The sequence below is a fragment of the Xenopus laevis genome, chromosome 5L (assembly GCF_017654675.1).
Source record: "Xenopus laevis strain J_2021 chromosome 5L, Xenopus_laevis_v10.1, whole genome shotgun sequence".
NCBI lineage: Eukaryota > Metazoa > Chordata > Amphibia > Anura > Pipidae > Xenopus > Xenopus laevis.
The window spans coordinates 157,064,294-157,091,900 of NC_054379.1; the positions used below are offsets into that span (position 1 = coordinate 157,064,294).

At 41.2% G+C, this 27,607-nt stretch overlaps 2 protein-coding genes across 2 annotated transcripts in view; one reads left to right on the plus strand and one right to left on the minus strand.

Moving 5' to 3' along the window:
• Positions 1 to 1,045: 1,045 nt before the first annotated feature.
• Positions 1,046 to 27,264, plus strand: mfsd2b.L (major facilitator superfamily domain-containing protein 2b L homeolog). Its single transcript, XM_018264052.2, has 14 exons — positions 1,046 to 2,466; positions 8,950 to 9,072; positions 10,234 to 10,358; positions 13,964 to 14,087; positions 16,192 to 16,270; positions 16,341 to 16,498; positions 18,187 to 18,277; positions 18,397 to 18,518; positions 18,957 to 19,040; positions 19,957 to 20,037; positions 21,041 to 21,150; positions 22,390 to 22,533; positions 23,028 to 23,204; positions 26,853 to 27,264. Exons 1-14 carry the CDS (start codon positions 2,386 to 2,388, stop codon positions 26,887 to 26,889), a joined length of 1,536 nt encoding a protein of 511 aa, XP_018119541.1. The 5' UTR covers positions 1,046 to 2,385; the 3' UTR covers positions 26,890 to 27,264.
• The window catches only part of wdcp.L (WD repeat and coiled coil containing L homeolog), a gene marked incomplete at its 3' end in the record, with an annotated part of 29,916 nt that continues 12,031 nt past the window's right edge, over positions 9,723 to 27,607 (minus strand). Inside the window, 3 exon segments of the mRNA NM_001096767.1 lie at positions 9,723 to 9,733; positions 18,708 to 18,727; positions 23,955 to 23,980.

The window sequence follows — 27,607 nt, forward strand, 5'->3', positions numbered from 1 at the left end:
AATTGCATGATTCTTGCAAGATACTGGATATGTGTTAGTAGTGTGAAGGGCAAACAATCCCTCTGTTATTCAGTAGGGTACATAAAAGTTAATGGGCACTGCAGATAAATGATTTTAGGCTCCCACCCCCCCAATCCAATTTTCATAAACCAATATTATTATTAACGTATTTATAGAGCGCCAAAATATTGCGCAGAGATCTGTTTATCAATTAGTACCTCATGGGATCCCCTTGTTACAAATGCTTCTTAGTTCACCTTTAATTTAACTTTTAGCTTCTTTTAGAATGGCTACCTCTAACTACTTTTCAATTGGCCTTCATTTTTTTTTTAATGATTTGCCCTTTACTTCTGACATTCTCCAGCTTTCAAATGGGGTCACGGACCCCATTTACAAAAACAAATGCTCTGTAAGGCTACACATTTATTGTTATTGCTACTTTATATTACGCATGTTTCTATTCAGGCCTCTCCTATTCCAGTCTCTTATTCATATCAGTGCATTGTTGCTAGGGTCATTTGGACCCTAGCAAACAGATATCTGAAATTGCAAACTGTAGAGCTGCTGAAAAAAAAGCCAAATAACTCAAAAACTACAAATAGTAAAAAAAAAAATTAAACCCCATTGCAAATTGTGTCAGAATATCACTCTCTACATCATACTAAACATAAATTTAAAAATGAACAACCCCTGTAAATGGAATAAACTGTAGGTTATTAGTAACAAGCATTATTGTAGCAGTGAGACAGAAGCCTAGTGTATTCACACACAATATTATTTGTAGCTGCTGTACAAGTCGCCCTCTAGTGGCCTTCTAGGATAACGCAGCCCTTTTAATTTGCGCCCTGACATTCTCAGGCAGCAGCAACTGGGGTTTGAAGACATATACTTTGCTGGGGAAATTAGGGAAGCATAGAATTCAGGATTCGGTTCGGGATTCGGCCTTTTTCAGCAGGATTCGGCCGAATCCTTCTGCTCGGCCGAATCCTTCTGCTCGGCCGAACCGAATCCAAATCCCAATTTGCATATGCAAATTAGGCGCATGAGGGAAGTCGCATGACTTTTTGTCACAAAACAAGGAAGTAAAATAAGTTTTTCCCTTGCCACCCCTAATTTGCATATCAAATGTGGGTGAAACCAGCCCTTCCCTTATATATTTACCCTGCCCCAGTGCCAGAGGGGCTGCTGTACAATTCCATAGAAAGTAACTATATAGTGTTTGGGCCTGTGTGTACTTGGAATTGCAGGGCCTATTTTGACTCCCAGTCCAGACCTGCTTCTCTTTCTTGACTCCCTGCCAGCGGCCACAGAAGTAGCCAGAGTCCTGTAAAACACACTAAGATGAAGGCAGAGGGGTAATCAAACCCAGAAACCTATATGATCAATCCCATGGACTGGTAGGGTTGCCACCGGCCTGGCTGGTAAAAATGTTGCTGATGCCAATGTTATTTATAGGGAAAACTCAAAATATAGGAAGGGCGGTATTTTTTTCCAGAAAAGGTGCCAACCCTAGTGACAGGCATTGCTGTATATATACTGGTGAGTAAATGGATATAGCACGTTGCACTATACCAGTTGCACTGAGCCCGCACTATGGGGATATGGACAGCTGGCTCCCATTGGGGCTAATGTTAGGGCCACACTGGGTGACTTATTTGCACATCCCCCATCATAGAACAATTACAGGAACATCAGTGGGGTAGCCTTTAAGTAGAGAAGTTCTGGGTTGGCTGATAATGACAATCTGTAGGTTTTGGCAAATACCAGAGGGGCTGCTGTAAGATGCCATAGACAGTCACTATTTATTGGGCTGGTGGGGGAATGTTTGGGCCTGTGGGTACTTGGAATGGCAGGGGCTAGTGTGACTCCAGAGCTGGGCCACTAGAGGTACAAGGGCATTTGATGTGGCTCCTCAGTAGTATGAGAAGAAATGTAGCTCCAGGCTATGGGCCAGTAGAGCAAGTTCTACATGTTACTGACAGGACTCAAGCTGAGCTGGATAGAGGGGCCCCTGGCAGTCCCTGAAAGCTGGGGCCACAGTCTGGGCAAATCCCTGACATAAGATGCACTTTATATAGTACTTATATAGTACAAGCAGTGCTGCCTGGGTGGGTGAGGGAGTTGTAGTTGTTGCAGATTTCCAGCGGTACCGGGGGGGCCAACAATCTGTTGATGGGGAAGTTGATGTGAGTCAATAGAGAAGTTTAAGCCCCTGGCTGGATCCAAACACCTGCGCCGCACGAATAGAGCAATAACTTCATCCCTACTTACTGGTAAGCCCCGCCCCGCCTGTCCTTACGCCCCGCCCTGCTGTCACCCAGGGGAGACGCCCCCTTTGCTGCCCGTGACTCCCCGCTGAGCGATGCGTCTCACTGTGCACCTGCCATGGCAGAGAGATCCCGGGACCTGCCCCTCCTCACTCTCACCTCCAGTACCAGGAGAGCACTCCGCCTCCGCGCCCGCCAGGTGAGCTCTACCCCGGCCAGTCCTCCCGGATATCTAGGGGCGGATATACCTCCAACTACTCGCTGCTCTCAGCTTCAGCTCTCAGGGGATTGTGGGAGTTGTAGTGCAACGAACTGTCGCTTCTGCCTCTTGTAGCAAGGCTTTACTTCCCCTTTATTCCTTAGTGACCCTGTGCTACTCTCCTCCTGTTCCCTTTCATTTCTCTGATACCTGGGAGCATCGTCCCCCTTTATACTCATGTCTCATGTGCTGTACCTGTTATTTACATCATCATCATCATCATCATTATCAGTTTTATTATTATCATAATTATTATCATTATTTTTATTATTATTATTATTATCAGTTTTATTATTATCATAATTATTATCATCATTTTTATTATTATCATCATTATTATTATTATCAGTTTTATTATTATCATAATTATTATTATCATCATCATTATTATTCTTATCAGTTTTATTATTATCATCATCATCATCATTATTATTATTATCATTATTATTATTGCTGGGTTCCCTGCGAGACAATCTGACGACTCCCTTTCCTAGTAATCCTCATGTTCTCTCCTTCTTCTCATCAAGGTGCAAGTGATTCAATACAGTTATGGGACCTGTTATCCAGAATCCTTAGGACCTGCGGTTTTCCAGATAAGGGATCCCATACCTATAATAGCAGGGGTTGGATTGTACCTGTTTTGTAGCCTCTAAAGAAATTTGGAGGAGAAAGGGAACAGTTTATGGATATGCCCCCCCTCCCCCTATATGTGGGGTTATATCTTTCCCCGATATGCCACTAACGGCATGGCTATATCGGGGGTAATTCGAACGTTTGCCCATATGGCCGAACGATCGAATTACGATACACCAAGGGGCTCTGACGGGTCAGTCGGTTAAAAATCAAACCTTCCCGATCGATATCGTGGCCAGATATAGATCGGGAAGACCCGTCGGAAGCCCCCATACACTGGCAGATAAGCTGTCAATTTGGTCCAAACGACCAATATCGGCAGCTTTATCTGCCCGTGTATGTCCACCTTAAGTATCATGCAGGTATGAAACGCGTAAGGCCTATGGAGATGCATTTATATTCCTAGATAGCCCTATCTTTTTGTTCTGTATATCGGCGTGTTGCTCCCTGAAGCTGGGGGTCTGGGGCTGGTGCACCTGGATCACATGATCAGCTTGGTGAGCTACCTTTTATTCTGGAGCAACACTCATTTTTTGTTATTCTGTATATACACAGTTGCCCTTTTTTCTGACCAGTCTGCACTGGCAACCCTAGAAATCTGGAGCGTCTCCCTTCTTCTTTTTGGTTGTTATTCGCCTTTAAATTACCTTTTCGTATGATGTAGAAACTGATATTATGAGACAATTTGCCATTGGTTTTTGAGTTATTTAGCTTTTTATTCAGCAGCTCTCCAGTTTGCAATTTCAGCAGTCTGGTTGCTAGGGTCCAAATTCCCCTAGCAACCATGCACTGATTTGAATAAGAGACTGGAATATGAATAGGAGAGGCCTGAATAGAAAGATGAGTAATAAAAAGTAGCAATAACAATACATTTGTAGCCTTACAGAGCATTTGTTTTTTTTAGATGGGGTCAGTGACCCCCATTTGAAAGCTGGAAAGAGTCAGAAGAACTATAAAAATGTATAACGAGGACCAATTGTAAAGTTAAGTAGAATTGGCCATTCTATAACATACTTAAATTTACCTTAAAGGGATCCTGTCATCGGAAAACATTTTTTTTTTTGCAAAACACATCAGTTAATAGTGCTACTACAGCAGAATTCTGCACTGAAATCCATTTCTCAAAAGAGCAAACAGATTTTTTTATATTCAATTTTGAAATCTGACATGGGGCTAGACATTTTGTCAATTTCCCAGCTGCCCCTGGTCATGTGACTTGTGCCTGCACTTTAGGAGAGAAATGCTTTCTGGCAGGCTGCTGTTTTTCCTTCTCAATTTAACTGAATGTGTCTCAGTGGGACCTGGATTTTACTATTGAGTGTTGTTCTTAGATCTACCAGGCAGCTGTTATCTTGTGTTAGGGAGCTGTTATCTGGTTACCTTCCCATTGTTCTTTTGTTTGTCTGCTGGGGGGGAAAAGGGAGGGGGGTGATATCACTCCAACTTGCAGTACAGCAGTAAAGAGTGATTGAAGTTTATCAGAGCACAAGTCACATGACTTGGGGCAGCTAGGAAATTGACAATATGTCTAGCCCCATGTCAGATTTCAAAATTAAATATAAAAAAATCTGTTTGCTCTTTTGAGAAATGGATTTCAGTGCAGAATTCTGCTGGAGCAGCACTATTAACTGATTCATTTTGAAAATTTTTTTTTTCCCATGACAGTATCCCTAGGTGAACACCCCTTTAAAGTGAAATATACAAGAGCTTTGCCTATCCTGTAAAACAGATCCTTATAAACGCTGCTTAGTGATGTCACGTGTCATATGACTCAAGGTGTATTAGAATAAATAATGTTGTGAAACAGGAGGATATTAGGGGGGTAATTTATCGGAGAAAAAAATATGAATTCCTCGATGTCCTGTATAAGTCAATGGGGAAGGTCCCAGTGTCTGTGCTGATGTCCGTACTGATGAGTTTGTGGTTTCTGCACAAAAAACTCAGAAAGCCCCGAAGTTTGTCCGACCCTATTTTTTCAGGCTTTTTTCTTCATAAATAAGGTGCATTCGTGCAATCAGAGTTGGTTGGATTTCTAACTTAGAAATACTGAGATAAATTTGGACCTTGATAAATAACCCCCTAGAAGTCACAGAGGAGTGCCACGGCCATATAAAAGATAAAAGCACAGGGTTACATTATTACCCATAGAATCGGTCACTCACTCATTTTTGTGGGTTTTAAACGCATTAGTAAATGTAATGCTTGTGTACTGTCCCTGTTCACTTCCTGCACTGCTGCTCCCGACTCATGAGACAGGGACAGACACGTTTCATGAATTTAAATTGCTCCCGGTTTTGAGTAAAGAAATAGAGTGAGTTGGGCACAATTACCCCCGGGGCTTGTGGGTCACATACAGCTGCTGATAACTAGAGTCTCCTTATCTACCCGCTGCAGCTTTGCCATTCCCTGACATTTCGGAGGGGGGGTGTATCTTGTCACTGCCTTTCAAGAACGAAGCCTTCTGTGTGGTTGTGACAGATAAAGTCGAATGTCACTGGGTGCAGGACTCTCCCTGCCCAACAACCACTAAATCCCCTGCCTTATCTTCTCTGCCTGTTGCCTAAACCTAAAAAGCGCTACCGCCTCTTTAAATAAACTCAGTGCTGCATTTTTTGGCGTCTGATATCGTTGGTCCAGTCGCCTGTCTCCCTAACTCAGTTATTACTGTCCCATAGGGAACTGGTCATTAATCACAAGTTTCTGGTGAACTTTTAAATATTTGTGTATTACATAAGTCTCTGTAAAAGTGAAGCCACACAGAACTACTAGCTACTTCTCACGGCTACAAAATAGACAATAGCGATAACTGGCTTTGCTATGACACTACGGGGGTTATTTATCAAAGTCCGAATGCAAAAAATTTGAGTTTTTCTTTACTGTAAAATCTTTACTGTAAAAAATTAGAATTTTTTGGAATTTATTAAACCCTGTTAAAAGTCAGAATAAAAAAGTAGTCCAACTCAGACCTGCCGAGTTCAATGGGAGAAGTTTCGAAGATATTCTGATCTGCGCTGGGTTTCGTGCAATAATCCGAAGATTTGGTGGTTTTCGGTCATAAATCAGAAAAAATCGGAGTTTTGGGGCATCAAATCCGAAATATTTGTACGATTTGAATTATTTCATGATTTTATTGAGTTTTATCCCGCACAGGCAATTTTCGGAAAAATGGAATGATATATAAGGGGGGAAAAAACGGTGCGTATTTGGTCAGATTATTTCACCGAAAATGATCGGATTTTGATAAATAATCCCCCCTTGCGTATTAGCAGAGGCAATTCTTAGTATTGTCTATGGCAAGGGTATTTTGTTTTGGCATTTTGTAGCCACAAAAAGCAGCTGCTACTAGTAGCTCTGTGTGTTTTCTAAGAAGAAACATCCAAACAGTCAGCCCAGTGTGGTAGATAAATTATTCCCTTGATTGATTGTTCTTCTCTGTAGCTTTGTCTTTAAAGTAACATTTGGTATGATGTAGAGAGGGATATTCTGAGACCATTTCCAATTGGCTTTAATTTTTTATTATTTGTGGTTTTTGAGTTATTTAGCTTTTTATTCAGCAGCCTTGGGCCCACCAGGTCTGCTGACCAGGGCCCCCTCTGTCCGTCCCCCTTGCGCATACGCAAATAGTGCCCCATTGGCGCGCATGCGTACACGGTGACCCTTCGGCACGCACAAGGCATGCCTTCGGCATGCAGACAGGCTTCCCAGTCTTAAAGGGGTTGTTCACCTTTAAATGAACTTTTAGTATGATGTAGAGAGGGATATTCTGTGACAATTTGCCATTGGTTTTCATTTTTTTATTATTTGTGGTATTTGATTTAGCTTAAATTCAGCAGCCAGCCCAAATTCCCCTAGCAACCATGCATTGATTTGAATAAGAGACGGAATATGAATAGGAGAGGCCTGAATAGAAAGATGAGTAATAAAAAGTAACAGTAACAATACATTTGTAGCCTTGCAGAGCATATTTTTAGATGGGGGTCAGTGACCCCCATTTAAAAGCTGAAAACAGATAGAAGGAGAATGCAAAAAATGTAAAAAATGATAAAAAAATATCAAATGAAGACCAATTGAAAAGTTGCTTGGAATAAGATATTGTAGAATATATTAAACGTTAACGTAAAGGTGAACCACTGCTTTAATTAGCCGGTAGCAGGAAACACAGGGGCAGGTGGAGGGATCAGTGACTATAGACCAGGGATCCCCAACCTTTCGAACCGATGAGCAACATTCAGAAGTAAAACGAGTTGGGGGGCAACACAAGCATGAAAAATATTCTTGGGGTGCCAAATAAGGGCTGTGATTGGCCATTTGGTAGCGCCTATGTGCATTGTCAACCTACATTGAGGCTCTGTTTGGCAGTGCACCTGGTTTTTATACAACCAAAACTTGCCTCCAAGCCTGGAATTCAAAAATAATCACCTGCTTTGAGGCCACTGGGAGCAACATCCCAGGGGTTGGGGAGCAACATGTTGCTTACAAGCTACTGGTTGGGGATCACTGCTATAGAGGAAGGTTCTGCCTCCTTTGTAGCCAACAAGAAACCCCCCTTCCCCGGCCGCTCTCTTACCGGTGGCACTGGCAGATAGTGGGCGGGAAATGGGCAGAGTCGAAGTGGAAAGTGGGCTGGAGGATGGGGTTCGGGGTGCGCTGTCCCCTCTGAAGATTTTTTAACAGGGGGACCTGGCGCACTCTAGTCCCGGCACTGGGAGGGATGGCTGGGTAGGTGCACAATGGGCCCCTCAGATGTTTTTTTTGCAGGGGGGTCATCATTATGCCACTGGCCTAGAGGGCTCATTTGTTAACATGGGTGCAGTTGGGGTCAGGCAAAAATGGATGCACCTACTGACCTTATTCACCTACTGACCCTATTTGCACCTAATCTCCCTCCCTGGACATGTGTATTTGTGCCAAACACCCTTAGGGCAAGGCCAGACATGGCGTTTTTGCGGCGTTTTAACGTTGCATTTTTAAAAAAGAACAGCCAGGCGTAAATACGCATAAACTGCGCTACCACTGAAACTAATGGAAAATGCACTATGGCAATTCACACAGGGCGCTTGCAAGCTGAAATCCGCCACAGGACGCCAGTATTGGCGTTCTTTAGCAGAAACGCCAATACGTCAAGGAACTACCAAATCAATAGACTCAATGGGATCTGCACGTTGGAAACCACACTTTGCACAAATACGCAGCGTATTTTAAATATGGCGCCCAAAGTGCATGTTGGGAAAATAATCCTACGTGCTGAAAAACGCATGAAAAACGCATGTTGGCGGTCGCATGTGGTTTCAGTGGCGTATTTACACCTGGCTGTTCTTTTTTAAAAACTCCACAAAAACGCCACGTCTGGCCTTGCCTTTATACCCCGCAGTCTGATGAATATCGTGTGCAATGGGCCTATTGACACAGGGGGACCCCACAACTGGCGCTTCTTAGAATGTGGTGGCAATTGCAGGATTCTCACTGCCGCCTGCATCAATAGGGACAGCAACAGAATCAGGACTAATAGAAATCTCTATAGATTCATCAGTGCACACGTTGTAATGTATAGGACAGCATTTCATTAGCCACATCTCTGCATTTAGATGCAATTCAACTGAAACTATGGGAAAATTGCTGCATTGTGGGTAATGTGGGAAGATTTTAATCCTCAACTCCGCCCATAAATATTTTTTTGTATAATGAAAGAAATTGTCATTGCCGGCAACTGCTGCTGAATTCATATTGTTGATTAATAGGAGATTCTGTACCAAATTCATTAGAAATGAGTGACCCGTGTGTTTTTTCCAGGCCAGGGATGCCAAGTTGTCTGTATTCAGCAAGATTTGCTACGCCATCGGCGGAGCCCCGAATCAGGTGTCTGGAAGCGCGTCGGCCTTCTTTCTGCAGATCTACCTCTTAGATGTAGCGCTGGTAAGTGGCACCAGGGAATAGGAAGGGTAATTAGCATGTACAATACATTGTAATTACTATAAAATGTGTATATTAATTGGCATCTTCAAGACGAACCCTTCAGTGACTTCTAATATCCTTATAATTTACAATAGAGGGTACATTATCCCTTATAATATACAGTAGGGGGTACATTATCCCTTATAATACATAAGTGATACTCAGAGTTCCCTGTATAACTCAGCCTGCAGCCTTGTGCCTTTATATGGTCATAGAACAACCCCTCAGTGACTTCTAATATCCTTATCATTTACAGTAGGGGGTACATTATCCCTTATAATACATGAGTGATACTCAGAGTTCCCTGTATAACTCAGCCTGCAGCCTTGTGCCTTTATATGGTCACAGAACAACCCCTCAGCGACTTCTAATATCCTTATCATTTACAGTAGGGTGTACATTATCCCTTATAATACATGAGTGATACTCAGAGTTCCCTGTATAACTCAGCCTGCAGCCTTGTGCCTTTATATGGTCACAGAACAACCCCTCAGTGACTTCTAATATCCTTATCATTTACAGTAGGGGGTACATTATCCCTTATAATACATGAGTGATACTCAGAGTTCCCTGTATAACTCAGCCTGCAGCCTTGTGCCTTTATATGGTCACAGAACAACCCCTCAGTGACATCTAATACCCTTATCATTTACAGTAGGGGGTACATTATCCCTTATAATACATGAGTGATACTCAGAGTTCCCTGTATAACTCAGCCTGCAGCCTTGTGTCTTTATATGGTCACAGAACCCCTCAGTGACTTCTAATATCCTTATCATTTACAGTAGGGGGTACATTATCCCTTAAAATACACAAGTGATAAGGATATTATATTTAGCAGCAGTGGCAAAACACCTGCAAGAATCCCATTAAATGACACCTCTTTGACTACAGAATTTACTGCAGTATTTACTTAAATGACAGGCTTCCCAGGCTAAGATTGGGAATGAACTCGGGAAACTCCCACAGCCAATCACAGAAGCAGTTTTATTTTGTCTGGGAATATTCCACAATCTCCCCCCCAACCCCATGTAAAACAGTTGATAAGACTCTCAGCTATTAGTTGTATCAAATTCTGGATTTTGGTTAAATATGTTGTTTCGCTTGTGTTTGTCCCTTCAGATCTCACCCTATCAAGTCTCATTGGTTCTGTCCCTTGGGAAAACCTGGGGTGGAATTACAGATCCCCTTGTAGGCTACTGCATAAACAAAAGCAAATGGACACGGATTGGTCGTCTGATGCCCTGGTAAGAAATGGAGAAATGCGCCCAAAGTTTTCCTCTTCTGCAGTGATCGGTCAGAGGTGGAAGTTCTTTTGACACCTAGGGGGTTATTTATTAAAGTCTGAATGCCAAAAACTTGAAAAATATAAGGTTTTTTTTTACTATAAAATACGAATTTTTAGTGGAAAAAATAAATTAGAATTTTTCGACATTTATTATACCCCGAGGATGGAAAAAAATCAGACTCCGAAAATCCTCCATCTCGGACCTGCCGAATTTGTATATAAGTCAATGGGAGAGGTCTATCCTTTTTGTAAGTTTCTGTGGTCTGCATTGGAATTAGCCCGAGATTTTTTGGGAAAAAGTCTGAAAAAATCAAGCAATTCGGAAAAAAAACACGATAAAATTGCGATTTTATTTTTAACAATAAATAAGGTCTAATCGTGGATTCCAGTTTGGTTGGACTTTTTTAATTAAAATAGTCAGATAAATATGGACTCTAAAGCTCTTGATGTTGATCACAAAGATTAAAAGGCACGTAAAGTCTGATACAATTGTTATGTTGCACATGGCGTCATACGCTTTTCTTTATGCTGCAGTTGTTGCAGGAAGAGTTAGAGAACTTTGTGTCCCACCCTCATTGGTTCTGCTGTGTCTTTAAGTAAATCCCCCCCAGTATTGTTCTACATACACCTAGTCCAAGACTCTCATGGGTTCTGTGCTCACTGCTACAAAGAATGGATTTGTGCAGTTGTGCGATTGCTCTGAGTTTCCCAGTGTATCTGTGCCGGAAACAGGCAGTTTATTGTGGCACTTTGATATAATGGTTTCTGTTAACATTCCAGGTATCTGAAGGGCCACTTTCCCTGTATTTACACACACAGAGGGAAACTGGGAGCCCAAACGGCCAGCACCCACCCCACCCTGAGTGTGACACACAAGCAGACTCTACTAGAACCAACTGTTTTCATGAACACTGCACATTCAGTGAAGATAAACAGCCATCCCGGCCCTCCCCATTATTGCCCAGAGCAGCACAGAAATTCCCTCAAACCACTGCCATTGTTCTGCAGAACTTCTGACCCACATTGTTGCTTTGTGCACTCAATGGACCTTCCACTGGTTTCATTATTTGTAAAGCAAACCAGCTGTTTCCAAATGGTACATACAGAATGTAGGGATGAATATAATTTTCCATCCGGACTTAAACGGGTGGTTCACCTTTAATTTTTAGTATGTTATAGAATGGCTATTTCTAAACAACTTTTCAGTTGGTCTTCATTGTTTATTTTTATAGTTTTTGAATTATTGGCTTTCTTCTTTGCAGCTTTCAAATGGGGGTCACTGACCCCATCTAAAAAACAAATGCTCTGTAAGGCTACACATTTAGGGGCCCATTTACTTAGCTCGAGTGAAGGAATAGAGGAAAAAAACTTCTATTTTCGAATGTTTTTTTTGGCTACTTCGACCATTGAATGGGCTACTTCGACCTTCAAGTTCGACCTTCGACTTCGATTCGAACGATTCGAACTAAAAATCCTTCGACTATTCGACCATTCGATAGTCGAAGTACTGTCTCTTTAAGAAAAAACTTCGACCCCCTAGTTCGCCACCTAAAAGCTACCGAAGTCAATGTTAGCCTATGGGGAAGGTCCCCATAGGCTTTGGTAGCTTTTTTGGGTCGAAGAAAAATCGTTCGATCAATGGATTAATGGATTCGAAGGATTTAATCGTTCGATTGAACTATTTACGCTAAATCCTTCGACTTCGATTTTCGAAGTCGAAGGATTTAACTTCGATGGTCGAATATCGAGGGTTATTTGACCCTATGTAAATCTGCCCCTTATTGTTATTGCTACTTTTTATTACTACTCCTTCTATTCAGGCCTCTCCTATTCATATTCCAGTCTCATATTCACTTATATCACTTTCTACATCATACTAAAAATTAACTCAAAGGTGAACCACCCTTTTAAAGGAGCTCAGCTGGTGCCCTGGGAAATAAGACCATCCCCATGGTTTAGCCATAAGGGTTATGAAAATGGGCAGCCCCACAGTGAGCCGAACCACTATAGCAGAATACAGGTGCAAGGCTTTTATATTTAGTGAATAAGGTACACCCTATTATAAAATATAAGGATATTATAAGTCACAGAGGAGTTCCATGAACATATAAAAACATGAGGCCGAAGGCCGAGTGCTTTTATACAGGTCATGTAAATCCGAGGTTACTTTTAATATCCTCATATTTTCCAACAAGGGTTTTAGTGAGTCATGTGACAAAAATGACATCACTAATCATCGTTTATAACTGATGACATCACTAGTCACCGTCAGGCCCGGGCCAAGGCAACCCGTCTGGCTGCTTCGCCCCCTTGCTGGCATGGCCTCGACTGCGTATGCGCACGCATCCGGAACTGCGCATGCGCAGTATATTAAGAGCCAGGCCACGCTGAGTTGACGCTGGCACGCATGCGCAGAAGCGCCAATTGCCGTGCGCGAAGAAGCGCAAAAGTCGGGTAGTGAGGGTACCGGACTTGGGGTAGACGACAGAAGAGATACGTGCCTGGCGCTCTCCCAGCTTTGCGCCCTAGGCACGTGCCTACTCTGCCTACCCCTAGTTCCGCCCCTGGTCACCGTTTATAAGGATATAATTTAAGAGATATTCACGGCTTTTGTGTATTATAATTGTATATAAGTGTTGCACAGATGCACCTGAATTACTATGAGTTGTATACTGTTGCCCTTCAACTGTAAGTGACTGAAGCATAAATGAGTGTTTAATATAAACACCAACATTAGTATCAAAAGTGAGTATTTTCTATAGCCCTGTACTTGCCTCCCCTCAGTGCACCATGTGTCTCACTCAACATTAATCGGTGCAAAGGAATAGTCGCACGCAAGTCTGTAGGAATTTTGCATCTGATAGTAAATGAGACCCGCAGTACTCAATATGAAACAACCTCTAATGTCATAAATTGTCCTCTTAATAAAGTCGAAAGAGAAAATAAACAGTTAATAGTTAACCCCCTGTATTACTAACGCCTTCTTATCCATAAAACTGATACACAAACAACTACAAATATGGCACCTGTTATCCAGATTGGTTTCCAGATAATGGAGCTTTCTGTAATTTGGATCTTCATATTTTAAGTCTACTAGAAAATCATGTAAAGATTAAATAAACCCAATAGGCTGGTTTTGCTTCCAATAAGGATTAATTATATCTTAGTTGGGATCAATTACAAGCTACTGTTTTATTATTACACAGAAAAGGTAATCATTTTAAAAAATTTGGATTATTTGGATAAAATAGAGTTTATGGGAAATGGCCTCTCATTAATTCAGAGTTTTCTGGATAACGGGTTTCCAGATAACGGATCCCATACCTGTACTTGAAGTAATGAAGGTCTCCTATAGGCTAATGTTACAGGGGACTGAAACTCAGCGCCTACACCTAATCAGCCCCATACCTTGCCTGTATCTGGAGTTGACCTGGATTTTAATGGTATTCAGCCCATGGATCTGCATTTGGCTAAATCCAAGGGCCTTGCCAAACCTTTAAAATCACAAGACTTTAGACCATGTGACAATTGAAGGTCCTGAATTTTTTTTCTTCATTATCACAGGATGTTGGGGTGCACACCCTTCCTGATGATGTCCTATTTCCTCTTGTGGTTTGTCCCCACTTTCGAGACTGGGAGAGTCGTGTGGTACCTGGCTTTCTTCTGCTGCTTCCAAGCACTCAGCACTGTAAGTGGTTTTCCTGGTCCCTTATACAGGGGTATGTAGGTTTGTAGGGGGTACATGGGGATGGAGAAAGGATGGGCACAATACAATTGGAAAAGGACTAAAGGGGACCTGACTTTTTTATTTAACCTTCTCAAGCAGGGTGGTCCACATGGCAGGTTAGAACTGAGCTGGGTAAAAACCATTTGGGCAAAATCTACATTTTCTTATTTTTTTATACTTTTATACTTTTTATACTTTTAATGCTCTGCTAAAAAAGGGGAGAACAGGCAGGGGCAAAGGTGGAAAGGAAGTTTCATTCTCTAATACATTGGTTTCTGGCAACCGGGAACAAAAAAATGAAATTTGGGAGTATGTCTCAACCCCATAGACTGTGTAAAACATATGGTTCCATTTGTGTTGTATATTCTTGGTTCTTTGGTGCCACCTGTTGGTGAACCTAAATTTGTTTCCAATCTTTTCCCAGTCAATCTCTTCACAATATATTTAGGGGCAGATTTATCAAGGGTCAAAGTGAATCGCGAGGGAATTTTCAAAGTAAAAAAAATTCGAAATTCAAAGTCATTTTTTGGATACTTCGACCATCGAATAGGATACTACGACTTCGAATTTACTTCGAATTCGATTTGAAATAAAAATAGTTCAAATATTCGACCATTCTTTAAAAAAACTTCGACTTCAATACTTCGCCAGATTAAACCTGCCAAAGTGCTATATTAGCCTATGGGGACCTTCAACAACCATTTTCTAAGTCTTTACACATCGAAGTAAAGTCGTTCGATCGTACGCTAAAATCTTTCGGTTCGAACGATTTAATCATTCGATTGAACGATTTTACTTCGATCGTTCGATGGCCAAATTCAGTGAAAAATCATTTGACTTCGATATTCGAAGTATTTTAATTCGATGGTCAAATTTCGAAGTATTTTTTACTTCGAAATTCGACCCTTGATAAATCAGCCCCATAGTGTTACCCTATTTTAGTAAAGACATTAGGAAGAAGAGAATGTTACAAGAGCTGCCATGCTGATTCATTTCTGAGTAATTCCAGCCTGTGTTTATTTCTATGGGGACTGCCCCCCCCTCACCATTGCTCTGATTAGATGAGCTTGTTTAAAGGGGATGTAAAGGCAAAAACATAAAATCCCATTTTTACTTTTTTTAATGAAAAATAAACCTATCTCCAATATACTTTAATTAAAAAATGTCTTCAGTTTTTATAAGAAATCTGACTGTATTCAGTGAAATTCACCTTTCGGTTTACTTGCTCTGACTGCTGTGGATAGGAAACTTTAGACGGTCCCTAACTGCTCTGCAGGAAAAGCGATCATACTTTCAAATGGCAGGGGGTATGAACTTCCCAGAACTCGAGCAGCTTTGTTTGTTTCCCTGTAGAACAGCCAGTGACTGTGTAGAGATTCATATCTGCAGCAGCCAGAGCAAGTAAATGAAGGGGGAATTTCTTTTTTAATAAAAACTGTACAGATTTTTTAATTGAAGTATATTGGGTACAGGTTTCTTTTTCCATTAATATCATTTTTGCCGTAACATCCTCTATTTCCAACTCCAGCTGCAGGGACAAAGATCATGGAGCCAGATTTAAACAGATAAACTGGGATTCTATTTGGAGGATTATTTTGCTGCAGCCACTGGTTCTGCAGAATTGGAGAAAGTTTGTATTAAACAATACAAAAATATAAAATCCACATTAGATGACAACACAGGACCCAGTGCAGTCTGTATATTCTGATTATTAATCAGTCTTGCTGTATCGGCTTCTGGCAGATATTATTTGACTTATGCTGTTTTTATAATTTATGATGATCTCTAAGCAGCCCAGACCACACTGAGCATGTGCACAGTCTTAGTCTTGCAAAGATGTATAACAAAGTTACAAGATGATGACCCCCTGTGGCCAACTTTGAAAGCATAAATTATTTGTTTGATTAGGCTTGTGGTGCAGTAAGTTCATGTTTATGTTTAGTATACAAAATACAGCATTTCTAGCCTTATTCTGTTTTAGACTTTACTTCCCCTTTAAATGGGGAGATAAAAGTTGCAGTTTGTGTTAGTAATCCCGGTTTACATCATTCTTGTGTTTCTGTAGGCTTACCATGTCCCATACACTATCCTTACCATGTTCCTTAGCACAGACCAGACAGAGAGAGATTCCGCCACAGCCTACAGTAAGTGCTTCTACCCACCCGCAGTTCCTTCAGGCCTATGGCCAGGGCTGACCCCCTCCTGTCCCTATAGGAATGACTGTGGAGGTGTTGGGCACATTGATTGGTGCCGCAGTCCAGGGGCAGATTGTTGCCAGCGCTCACACTGGATCTGACTGTCATTTGACCAACGGGACTGGGAATCTGACGGCGGATTTTCCACATGAACCTACAGATCACATCACGTCTGCAGTAAGTACCAGTCTGCCTCCTGTCTGATTTCTATACATATATTCCTCTCTTATTACTATGGGAGAAATGTGATAATGGGTCTAATAAACAATAGTGACCAATCAGAAAGTAGCTTTTATTGGGGTGCTGTGGATTGGTAGCCATGATACCTCAGATGACAGAAGCCCCAGAAACGCCCCTGGATGGATATTGCAGGGCTCACAGAACAGAGAATGTTTCTGCATATACTAATACCATGTACCCTTTCCAGCCACACCCATAGCACCCCAGTATTTATAAAGGCCCTACTTAAACATTAGGGGGTACCTGTTGTACTAGTAGTTGAGATCCCAGATTTAAATGGAAGTCTACTTCACTCCTCTTTTTTTTCCATTCTTCTTTCTCTCCTGTATTTCTCTCTTCCTTCCATTCTTTCTTTCATTCTTATCTCATACTTTCTTATTCTTCCTTTCTTCTCTCACTTTGCAAAACCCCCTTTTGTACCTTTCACCTTCTGTACCTCCACCACTCATTCTCCAATCTTTCAGTCCTGCACTTGCTTTGTCCTTCTCTTTTCCTTTTAAGCTCCACATGCTTTTATCTTCTCATTATTTGGTCTCTCCCTTAACCCCATTCTGCTGACCCTCTTTTAACGATCTCCCCTTTTTACCCCAGTTCATTTTCTGAGATCCCATTTTTTATCTACCTCATTCCCTTCTCTCTGGTGCTCCAGTCTCTCTACCTTGTCTTCTGTGAGCTTCTCTCTGTGACCTCCCCATATACCATACTGCCTCCACCCCCTCATTCATCCTATTCTCTCCATAGCCAAATTTTTGGTATCTACTTTCCTTCACTCTTTCCTTCTTATATACTTGTCCTCCTTCGTTTTTTTTTGTCTCCGACACTTTCCGATGTTTAGATGTCAAAGTATCTTCCCTTCCTTGCTCCCACATGTCCACATTCTTACTTGTGCCACAACACTCTTCCATGGTCATTCCCTTCTCTCTGGTGCCTCTCTACCTTACCTTATGCTTGTTTATCTTCTTAAGCTCCCTTATGTTGTATCATCCTTATTCACTCTCTTCTCTCCATGGCCCATATCTGCTTTCATTAATGTTGTATCTACTTGTCCCCCTTCAGTTATTACTTTCACCCTTCTGATCTTTAGATGTCCAATTATCTTCCCTTCCTTGCTCGCCACATGTCCACATTCATTTATTTGCCACAATACTCTTCCATGCTCATTCCTTTCTCAATATGTATTTCCCCTTTCTTATTGCTTAGGCAGGACACCTTCTCCAGTGCAGCAGTGCACAATGTAGCCATGACAGTGCATCTATACCAGTGGCATTCAAACTTTGGGGCTGCCCTCCTAGGGGGGCCCAGAGCTTTGACTGTAGTAATTCTGTCTGAAGACCTGTTTGGGTTGTATTTGGGGAGAATGTCTATTGACGCTCCTAGACAAGTTCTTGAAGTCCAGTCTGAAGGTCATTTAGGGATAGAATTTGGACTTGTTTGCTGTTTTGGATATCCTTTGGAACTCTTACCAAATCACTGATACATCAATGCTTTCATTAATAAGTAAACTTTTATTAGGTAGGAAGGAAATGTGTATAATAACTATATATCTAAAGCCGGCTTGTTATTCTTTTGGGGGGCAAGTGTACCAGCTAGAAGTAAGTGTTTAGCCTGTGCCATTTCATTTCTAGAGGCAAGTCTACATGATAGCTGCAGGGATCATCGGCTGCCTGTACCTCCTTTGCACCGCTGTACTTTTCCTCGGCGTTAAGGAACGAGATGGTGAGACATGATCCCCTAATTAACTTAACGAACTCCATCGTGAAAACAAACCTTATTTACATTATTTGAGGCGACTCCCAAAAACGTTTAGATTTGATGCTGTTTCTTATTAATGGCAGACCCATACGCCCTGGTTGCTGGAGAGGTTATTCCATTTTTTCAAGGATTTCGAAAGACGATGCAGTTTGGTCCGTACCTGAATCTGATAAGTTCGTTTCTTCTCATCTCAGCTGCTGTTCAGGTATCACCTTCATCTACCTGTTTTACATTTACACTCCCGTCAGGCTACCTACTCAGAGAGGGCCTTGCTTTGTGTTCCACTGTTGTGTGTGCAAGCCCAGCTCTGTATAAGAATCACTGTTGGGATGAAGTCTATTGAAGGATCTAGCTATAGGGTTTTCTCACAAGCTTTTATGACCCCTGACTCTACCTGAGATATAAACAGCACAAATGCAAATCACAGTAACAAAACCTCTGAGGCTCATGATGGTAGAAGTTTCCTACTCATCCCATGCCGACACAGCAGATCTCCCTAAGCCCGTAGGTACGTTGAGAGGGACCAGATACACCACCGTGTAGTTAATTCTGTTCCATGGAAGCCATCTTTATGCAGAGGGGACAGTATTACATGGATGCCTTGTCGATGCCTTCAGTTTAACTTCTCTTTCTAAATTATCAGATTCAACAGAGCAATTTTGTCCTTTTTTGCACACATGCTGCAGATCTGCAAGATCACTTTCAGAACCTGGTGCTGACCATCCTGGTGAGTTGGGACTGTTAGAAGGGGCTTTCATTCTATGAATGTCTTCCACTTCCCAAGGGTATAAATATTTTACACACCCAGTTTATTCCTAGAACTGGCAGTATCCTTTTTAGGTAGTTGGTAATCCTAGAGCTTATATAGGAGCCTGGAATGGAGATATACTACCATGTTAAAATACAATATTTTAGCCAATATAGAGAACATTAAAGAGCTTTTCTTGAGCCCGAAACAAAAAAATCCAAATGATAAATTACAGGATCTTGCAGCTGTGCATTGTATTAAGATGTAGTAAATACAAGATGGCGACGTTAAGGCAAGATGATGTAGATCAGGGTGGTGGTAATAATCCATAGGGCTCCTTATAGTTACTTAGCCATGCCCCTGATCTACCTAAATCCACCCCATTCACGACAGTCGGTAACTTCTTTGACTGGACCCTGCCTGTCTGCCCCAGTGATGGCCCTGGGCAACAGTAGAGAAGAATGCTGCCCAGCAAGTGGCCCTAAAGGTGTTGTTCTTCAGCTAAATGGCCATAGGTTGAATTGGGCCTTACAAGGACTGATCTGTCCAAAGCTCTGCCACTACTGAAAGCAACTCTGCCCTCTGCTGGGATAGAGATAGTAACACCTTGACATAGGGGGTCATGTTTAAACACTGGCATGTCCTGCCTGCAGCCATGTAGGTTCTCTAAATAGGATATTACATTCCCCTCATACACAGGACTGAAGTCCATATTCCATGTCATATGACTTCCATTCCAGTGGCAGAATGAGGGGCTACACTAGATTACACAATAACAGGCTTTTCCTTCTGGCTCATGAGAAGGCAGAGCTAACAGTTAGGTTTAATTGGTCTATTAAGGTAAAATTGGGGGTGCCACCTCATTGTAACTCTCATAATTCATTTGTTCCCACAGATCGCCGCTGTGCTGAGCATTCCTTTCTGGCAGTGGTTTTTGGGAAAGTTTGGGAAGAAAATAGCAGCCTTTGGAATTTCTGTGAGTAGGAATGGTGTCTGTGTGTAAGGTGCTAGGGCTGGAATATGACCCTACAACTCCAGGCATCTTATCCATAGCCAAAATGTGGCGATCCCATTCATAAGATATAGTAGTACTTATCTGCAGCTGCAGTCTATAAGGCCTGTCTAAAGGGCCCAGTTCACAGGGCCCATATATCAGATACAAAAAATATATCCCAAAAAACTCTACATTTTATGTTAAAAAGTAAATTTTTATTTAACAAAAAATTAAAAGAATAGGCATACAGACCAAATGGTGTCCAGCCTTACGTGTTTTGTACCCACTGGTACTAATTCATAGGCATTTGGAATGAAACGCGTAAGGCGGGACACCATTTGGTCCGTATGCCTATTCTTTTAATTTTATGTTAAATAAAAATTTACTTTTTGAGTTAAAATTTGTTTTTTGGGATATATTTTTGAGTTAAAATTTGTTTTTTGGGATATATTTTTTGTATCTGCAATGCCATTCATGGCTATTACTACACTTACAGGGTGGCATCAGACGGAATCAGTTGTCTCTGCTGGTGGTGTTTTTTTTGCTCCAGCAAATAGCTTAAAGGGATACTGTCATGGGAAAAAAATTTTTTTCAAAATGAATCAGGTAATAGTGCTGCTCCAGCAGAATTCTGCACTGAATCCATTTCTCAAAAGAGCAAACAGATTTTTTTATATTCAATTTTGAAATCTGACATGGGGCTAGACATTTTGTCAATTTCCCAGCTGCCCCTGGTCATGTGACTTGTGCCTGCACTTTAGGAGAGAACTGCTTTCTGGCAGGCTGCTGTTTTTCCTTCTCAATGTAACTGAATGTGTCTCAGTGAGACATGGGTTTTTACTATTGAGTGTTGTTCTTAGATCTACCAGGCAGCTGTTGACACTTACAATTTATGGTTAAAATGAATGTAGATGAAGACGTTTCTACAGGTGCTCATTATAAGACTGGCACTAACGCTACCATATGTTCTTCCTTATCCTTACAGTTGATGATCCCATTTTCCATCATGTTGGTGACCATTTCCAACACTGTTGTTGCCTATGTTGTCGCTGTAACCTCTGGCCTAAGCATCGCTGCGTCACTGCTCCTCCCATGGTGGGTGCCATATTGACTGTGTTTCTGGGGCCTTACAATTATAATAAAAAAGGAGAACTAAACCTTAAAAATGAATAGGGCTAAAAATACCATATTTTATATAGTGAACTATTGCACCAGCCTAAAGTTTTAGCTTGTCAATAGCAGCAATGATCCAGGACTTCAAACTTGTCACAGGGGGTCACCATCTTGGAAAGTGTCTGTGACACTCACATGCTCAGTGGGCTCTGATTGGCTGTTGAGAAGCTAAGCTTAGGGCTCGTCACTAATTATCCAGCAGAAAATGAGCTTCCCCTGTAATATAAGCTGATGCTACAGGTTTGCTGATTATTAAATTCTGATGCTAATTGCACTGGTTTCTGTGCTGCCATGTAGTAATTATCTGTATTAATTACTAATCAGCCTTATATTGTGACATCTCTATTCTATGTGTACTGTATATTGTGAGTGGGTCCCTAAGCTCAGTAAGTGACAGCAGCACAGAGCATGTGCAGTGAATCAGCAGAAAAGAAGATGGGGAGCTACTGGGGCATCTTTGGAGACACAGACCTTTACTGCTAAAGGGATTTGGTTGCCTTGGGCTGGTACAGAAGCCCAAAACATAATGTACAACATTTCTAGCTACTTCTTTAGTTAAGCTTTAGTTCTCCTTTAATGTAGGCAACCTATGGCATTCCTGATGAACCCCTAGCATTTCCTTGGGAACTGTAAAGCTAGCCATAGCCGCAAAGATACGATCGTACTAAACAACAGTTCGTATGATTTTCGGACCTATCCTGAAATTTTTCGTATCATGGTGATTGGTCGTTTAGTTGATCAGACAGGTTAAAAGATTTATATTGGCTACCAATAACATCTCTGCATGTAGAAATATCAATGGGACATAACTTTTCTACGATTGCCGTTGGTCAATTAATTGGCTGAGCATTGTGTGATTTGTTCTCTGTACTACTTTATATAAATCTGAATGGTTAGCTGCAGGTCGGAAGATTGGTACGGACGATCGTTCGTCCATCAGTTTAACAGCTACAGATGGGGAAGCAAAAATGTTTTCTGTTGGTCAAAAGATTACCTAAATTACCCACATAGATTAAACCTTAAACAAATAACTGAAGCTTCAGCATGTGCCATCCCAGGGGCTCTGTACTATGATGTTGGGATGGTGGCCCTCGGGGGTAAAAAAGCACTATGTATGACTAGTAACTCATGATGATTTATCGTCCTCTGCAATGTCCCCAGGTCGATGCTTCCTGATGTAGTGGATAATTTCCGACTAACGAATCCGCAAGGGAAGGGGCTAGAAGCCATCTTCTACTCGTCATTTGTGTTCTTCACCAAGCTCTCCGCTGGGATCGCTTTAGGAATTTCTACATTGAGCCTTCAGTAGGTGGCACATTCCCACGAGACAAGATCGGCAATTATCTATCATTCCGAGGTTGCATTTGCTGCTAAACCAAAACCTCATTCTCCCTGAGGTTGTATTGCTCTGCTGAAATGATCTCACTATATTTATAGCTGCCTCCCAGGCTCAGTGTTTTATTACGACCTGCTTCTCTTTAAGTTCATCGTTCCAACCGTCTAGAAGCTACTATGAACACCGTGGTACTAAAATGACTACCAGAAGGGCTACAACTCTAGAGAATTCAGAATGAAGTTATAGCAATGTTAATTGTAGAGAATGTATTGGAATGGACTCCTTTATTTCTAATACAGTGCAGGTATCAGCTCTGTCTAGAGTTGGTGTGTTGATTTGTCCAGTTATACAATACATATTAAGGCTGCCACATTGATCCAATATTGTTCTTGTATGTACTGTTTTTGTGAGAGATGCTATGGGTGTAATTTTGACACAGTTATTCTATTCTCGTGTTTGCCAGATTTGCGGGCTACGACACAACGTTGTGCAAGCAGGCATACAGTGTGGTGCTTACGCTGAAGCTGCTGATTGGCGCAGTCCCTGCTCTCATGATTATCATAGGTTTAATCATATTGGCCTTCTACCCAATCACAGAGGACACCAGGAAGCAAACTGAGTTGGCTCTTGATGGTATACGGTGAGACACGTACTTGATTCTTGCACTAGTCTGCCTTAAAGGGCATGTAAAGTCTAAAATACAATAAGGCTAGAAATGCTGTATTTTGTATACTAAACATAAACATGAACTTACTGCACCACAAGCCTAATCAAACAAATGATTTATGCTTTCAAAGTTGGCCACAGGGGGTCACCATCTTGTAACTTTGTTAAACATCTTTGCAAGACCAAGACTGTGCACATGCTCAGTGTGGTCTGGGCTGCTTAGGTATCATCATATACAAAGCTGCTTGAGTTCTGCATGGCTGGGAAGTAAGGTGGGGGCTCCCCCTGCTGTTCATAAGTATGATTGTTTCCCTGCAGAGCAGTTAGGGACCGTCTGACAATTCCTATCCGCAGCAGTAAATGAAGGGAGAATTTCACTGCATACAGTCAGGTTTCTTATAAAAACAGCACACATTTTTTAATAAGTATATTGGAGATAGGTTTCTTTTTCATTAAAGAAAGTAAAAATGGGATTTTATTTTTTTGCCTTTACATGCCTTTTAAGGAGCTTTGAGTATTAACTTTTTATGTGCTTATGAGGAAATTACACTTTCGATGAAGTTTTGGTATGTTATAGATAGACCATGTCTAAACAGCTTTTCAGTTGGTCCCCAGTATACCTTATTACAAAAGTGTTTATTTAGGAATAATTGTCGTAGACATAAGACTGGCTCTGGGTTCCACAGAACAGCAATTGTAGGTAGGAAGATAGGTGATAGTTGGTATGGTAAGAGTACGATAGTGACAAAATAGCAAGACGGCAGCACCTTTTGCTGGTGTGACTTCCAGAGCCCCAAGACTCAAGACCCAAGACCCAAGTTTAGAGTTTTGCTCGAACAGCTGAAGGGCCAAAAAGTTGGACAGAGCTCTGGTTTTGCTCTTAGCCCCACCAACAATCAAGAAGCCCTCTGCCTTGTGTATATGCCAACGTGAGCCATCTATGTCGTCAGATTTTTGTATTCGCAATTTCCTGGGGCACCTTGAGTGGTCACAAACAATATACTGCAGTATAGCAACCAATCACATGTCTGCTTCTGCATTCTAACTGCATTAGCCTAATAAATGTGGCCTTACACTTGAGGATCCACTCATTTGGAAGGGTCACCACCCCCTTTGAAGGAAGAGGTTGATCACAAATGCGGGAATACAGGTGGTCAGAGTGAGGACCACATGTATGCTCCCATGGGCTTTTTAAAGGGCATGTAAAGGCAAAAAAATAAATCTTGCTCCAGATCAGCAGTAAATGAAGGGAGAATTTCACTGCATACAGTCAGGTTTCTTATAAAAACAGCACACAAAATAAATTAATTTTCTCTATCACCCAAAATTTCAATACTGTTGGATCCTTATTATGATATTTTAGAAAATGATGGGCTACTGTTGATACTGTTTTATCTTTCTTAATTGCATTTTCTGCAGTACTTATTGTGCTACAATGTTGTTGTAGCCTATGTTTCACCATTTGAGATGTCATTCCGATGTATTTCTTATGGCATGGGCATTCAATGCAATAAATCACGCCTTGTGTCCGGCAATTTATATAACTATTCACCCTGTGATGTATACCAAAACGATCTTCAAAGGATTCCATTTTTAACATTTTGTTGCACATATTGCAGTTTCCACAGGGGAAACAGCCCCAATTTTTTTGATTTGTTCTAGAATCAGATATCTGGAAATGGCTTCTTGTGAGGATATCTTTTAAATTTGGACTTCTCCTATCGTCGGAATGACATCTCAAATGGTGAAACATAGGCTACAACAACATTGTAGCACAATAAGAACTGCAGAAAATGCAATTAAGAAAGATAAAACAGTATCAACAGTAGCCCATCATTTTCTAAAATATCATAATAAGGATCCAACAGTATTGAAATTTTGGGTGATAGAGAAAATTAAGTCTATTTCTACACGCACACCGGTGAGGCTCGTCATTTTCGCCTTGACAAAGCTATTCAGCGAAACGTACATCGGCGTTCCTAGTAATCCTCTTGTGCTCAAATTGAATCTTTTTGTAAAATCGATCTATCATAGTCTGGCTGGGTGCTTTCAACGGAAGTGGGGGCAAGAAAGCTTTGGGTCAAATCCTCTCTTATCCTATACAACCTCTTGTAATCTTCCTTCTATTCTAAGGGGCCGACGGTTTGTGGCTTTTTAGGGTTATCTAGCCTCTTGTAAACATCTAGGGCAAGCTAAATACCAAGGCCACAGCCCCGGTTACCCTGTCCTGCCTTATCTTTGTGGTGTCCCAGGCTCTAGAAAAAATCAGGTAGCTAGTTTACGGGACAACTCCACCATCTATTCTTTCCAATTTCTACCATCTAATTCTTTGGATTGTGACTGCATTTTTTAACCCACTACCATGTTTGGTCATTTTTTATATAAAAAAAAAAAATTTTTTAAACCAAATCAAAATCTTTTTTGGGTCTAATATTCTAAATTATTGCACTGCACTTTACTTAAATAATGAATTTTTCTATCTTTGGATGAATTTATAGCGGTACTGGCACTTTATAATCTTATTATAATTCTTTAGGAACTATTGTCATTAAATAATTGTGGTACATCATTTTTTAGAATTTTTTGGACAACTTTAGAATCATAACTATTGGTGGGGTTTCTTTTTCCTTCTCTCATAATTGTGTTTGTTGTTCTGACATTTAGTCAGACCTCAACTAATAGTTGTGAAGGATCTTTTCTGTGTTTGAATAAAGGCACCTTTTTTTTAGGGTTACATTTCAAAGAAACCTATCTCTAATATAATTTAATTAAAAAATGTGTACCGTTTTTATAAGAAACCTGACTGCATGCAGTGAAATTCTCTCTTCATTTACTGCTGTGGATAGAAATTGTCAGACAGTCCCTCATACTTATGAACAGCAGGGGGAGCCCCCCGTCTTACTTCCCAGCCATGCAGAACTCAAGCAGCTTTGTTTGTTTCCCTGTAGAGCAGTTGGTGACTGTAAAGAGATTTGTACTGGATTTTATTTTTGCCTTTACATCCCTTTTTCTGTTTCCAGCTCCAGCTGTAGGGGCAAAAATCATGGAGTCAGATTTGAACAGAACTGGGATTCAATTTGGAGGATTATTTTGCTGCAGCCACTGGTTCTGCAGAGTTGGAAAAAGTTTGTACTAAACAATACAAAAACTATAAAATCCACATTAGATTACATGACAACACAGGACCAGTGCAGTCTGTATATTCTGATTATTAATCAGTCTTGCTGTATCGGTTTCTGGTAGATATTATTTGGCTATTTTGATAATTTATGACGATCCTAAGCAGCTCAGACCACACTGGGCATGTGCACAGTCTTGGTCTTGCAAAGATGTATAACAAAGTTACAAGATGGTGACCCCCTGTGGCCAACTTTGAAAGCATAAATCATTTGTTTTATTAGGCTTCTGGTGCAGTAAGTTCATGTTTAGTGTACAAAATACAGCATTTCTAGCATTATTCTCTTTAAAACTTTACTTTAAACATGTCAACATCAATATCCGTCTGACTTTTGGCCAGATGCCCCACCCCACATATGGACCAGTAAGCTGCAAACTCATTCTGTTGCCAGCTTTTATTGGCCCAATTGGCTTTTATGTCATTTTAATATTACTCTTCTTTCAGCATGCGGACTCGCCGATCGACTCTTATCGTTATCTGACACTGGATTCTACCTTCCGAATTACATGCTGCTCCTATAGGATGTGTGAGTGGGGCTGGTTTCTGAAACATTTCCATCCTATCCGCCATCTTGACAATTGCCATTGTGTAGTAGCTGGATAGTCATACTTTCACCTCAACAGAAAGAGAAAGGGACTCGTGAATCCCATCCTTCTTATTGAGAGATATTCATTTTTCTGGGAGGATATCAGCTTGGAGTATCAATATATTTTGAAAAAGAATCTTCATATTTTTTCAAATCTGTTTTTGATGGAACTTTATAAATAAAAGCTCAAGACTGTTACTCATTATATTTTATTCTTACTGTGCTTGGATGGATTTGTATTTTAATATTGACTTAATAATAAAGTTCTATGTGCTTTTGCCGATCACCATGATCCAACGAAACCAGACCATAAGATGGGCCAATTCAGTACGTTTTAGGGCAATTCCTCTGGAACTATACAATCGTGGTGTGCGGGTTGAGAAATTCTCAACTCGCACCCGCCATTCCCCCTCTATTTATAAACCCAACACGACGTCACAAAAGGGGCTGGGGTGAGCCTATAAATTTAGGGTCTGGAAGCCAGCAGTGCTAGGTCATGGGCGGGGAGAGCAGAAGAGCTCAACCCGGACCCACCAGCGACTCGAAAAATTTGTGCATGAGCCGGCTCAAATTTGCAGGTCCTTTGGGTTTCGGCTGGCTCATACATCACTAT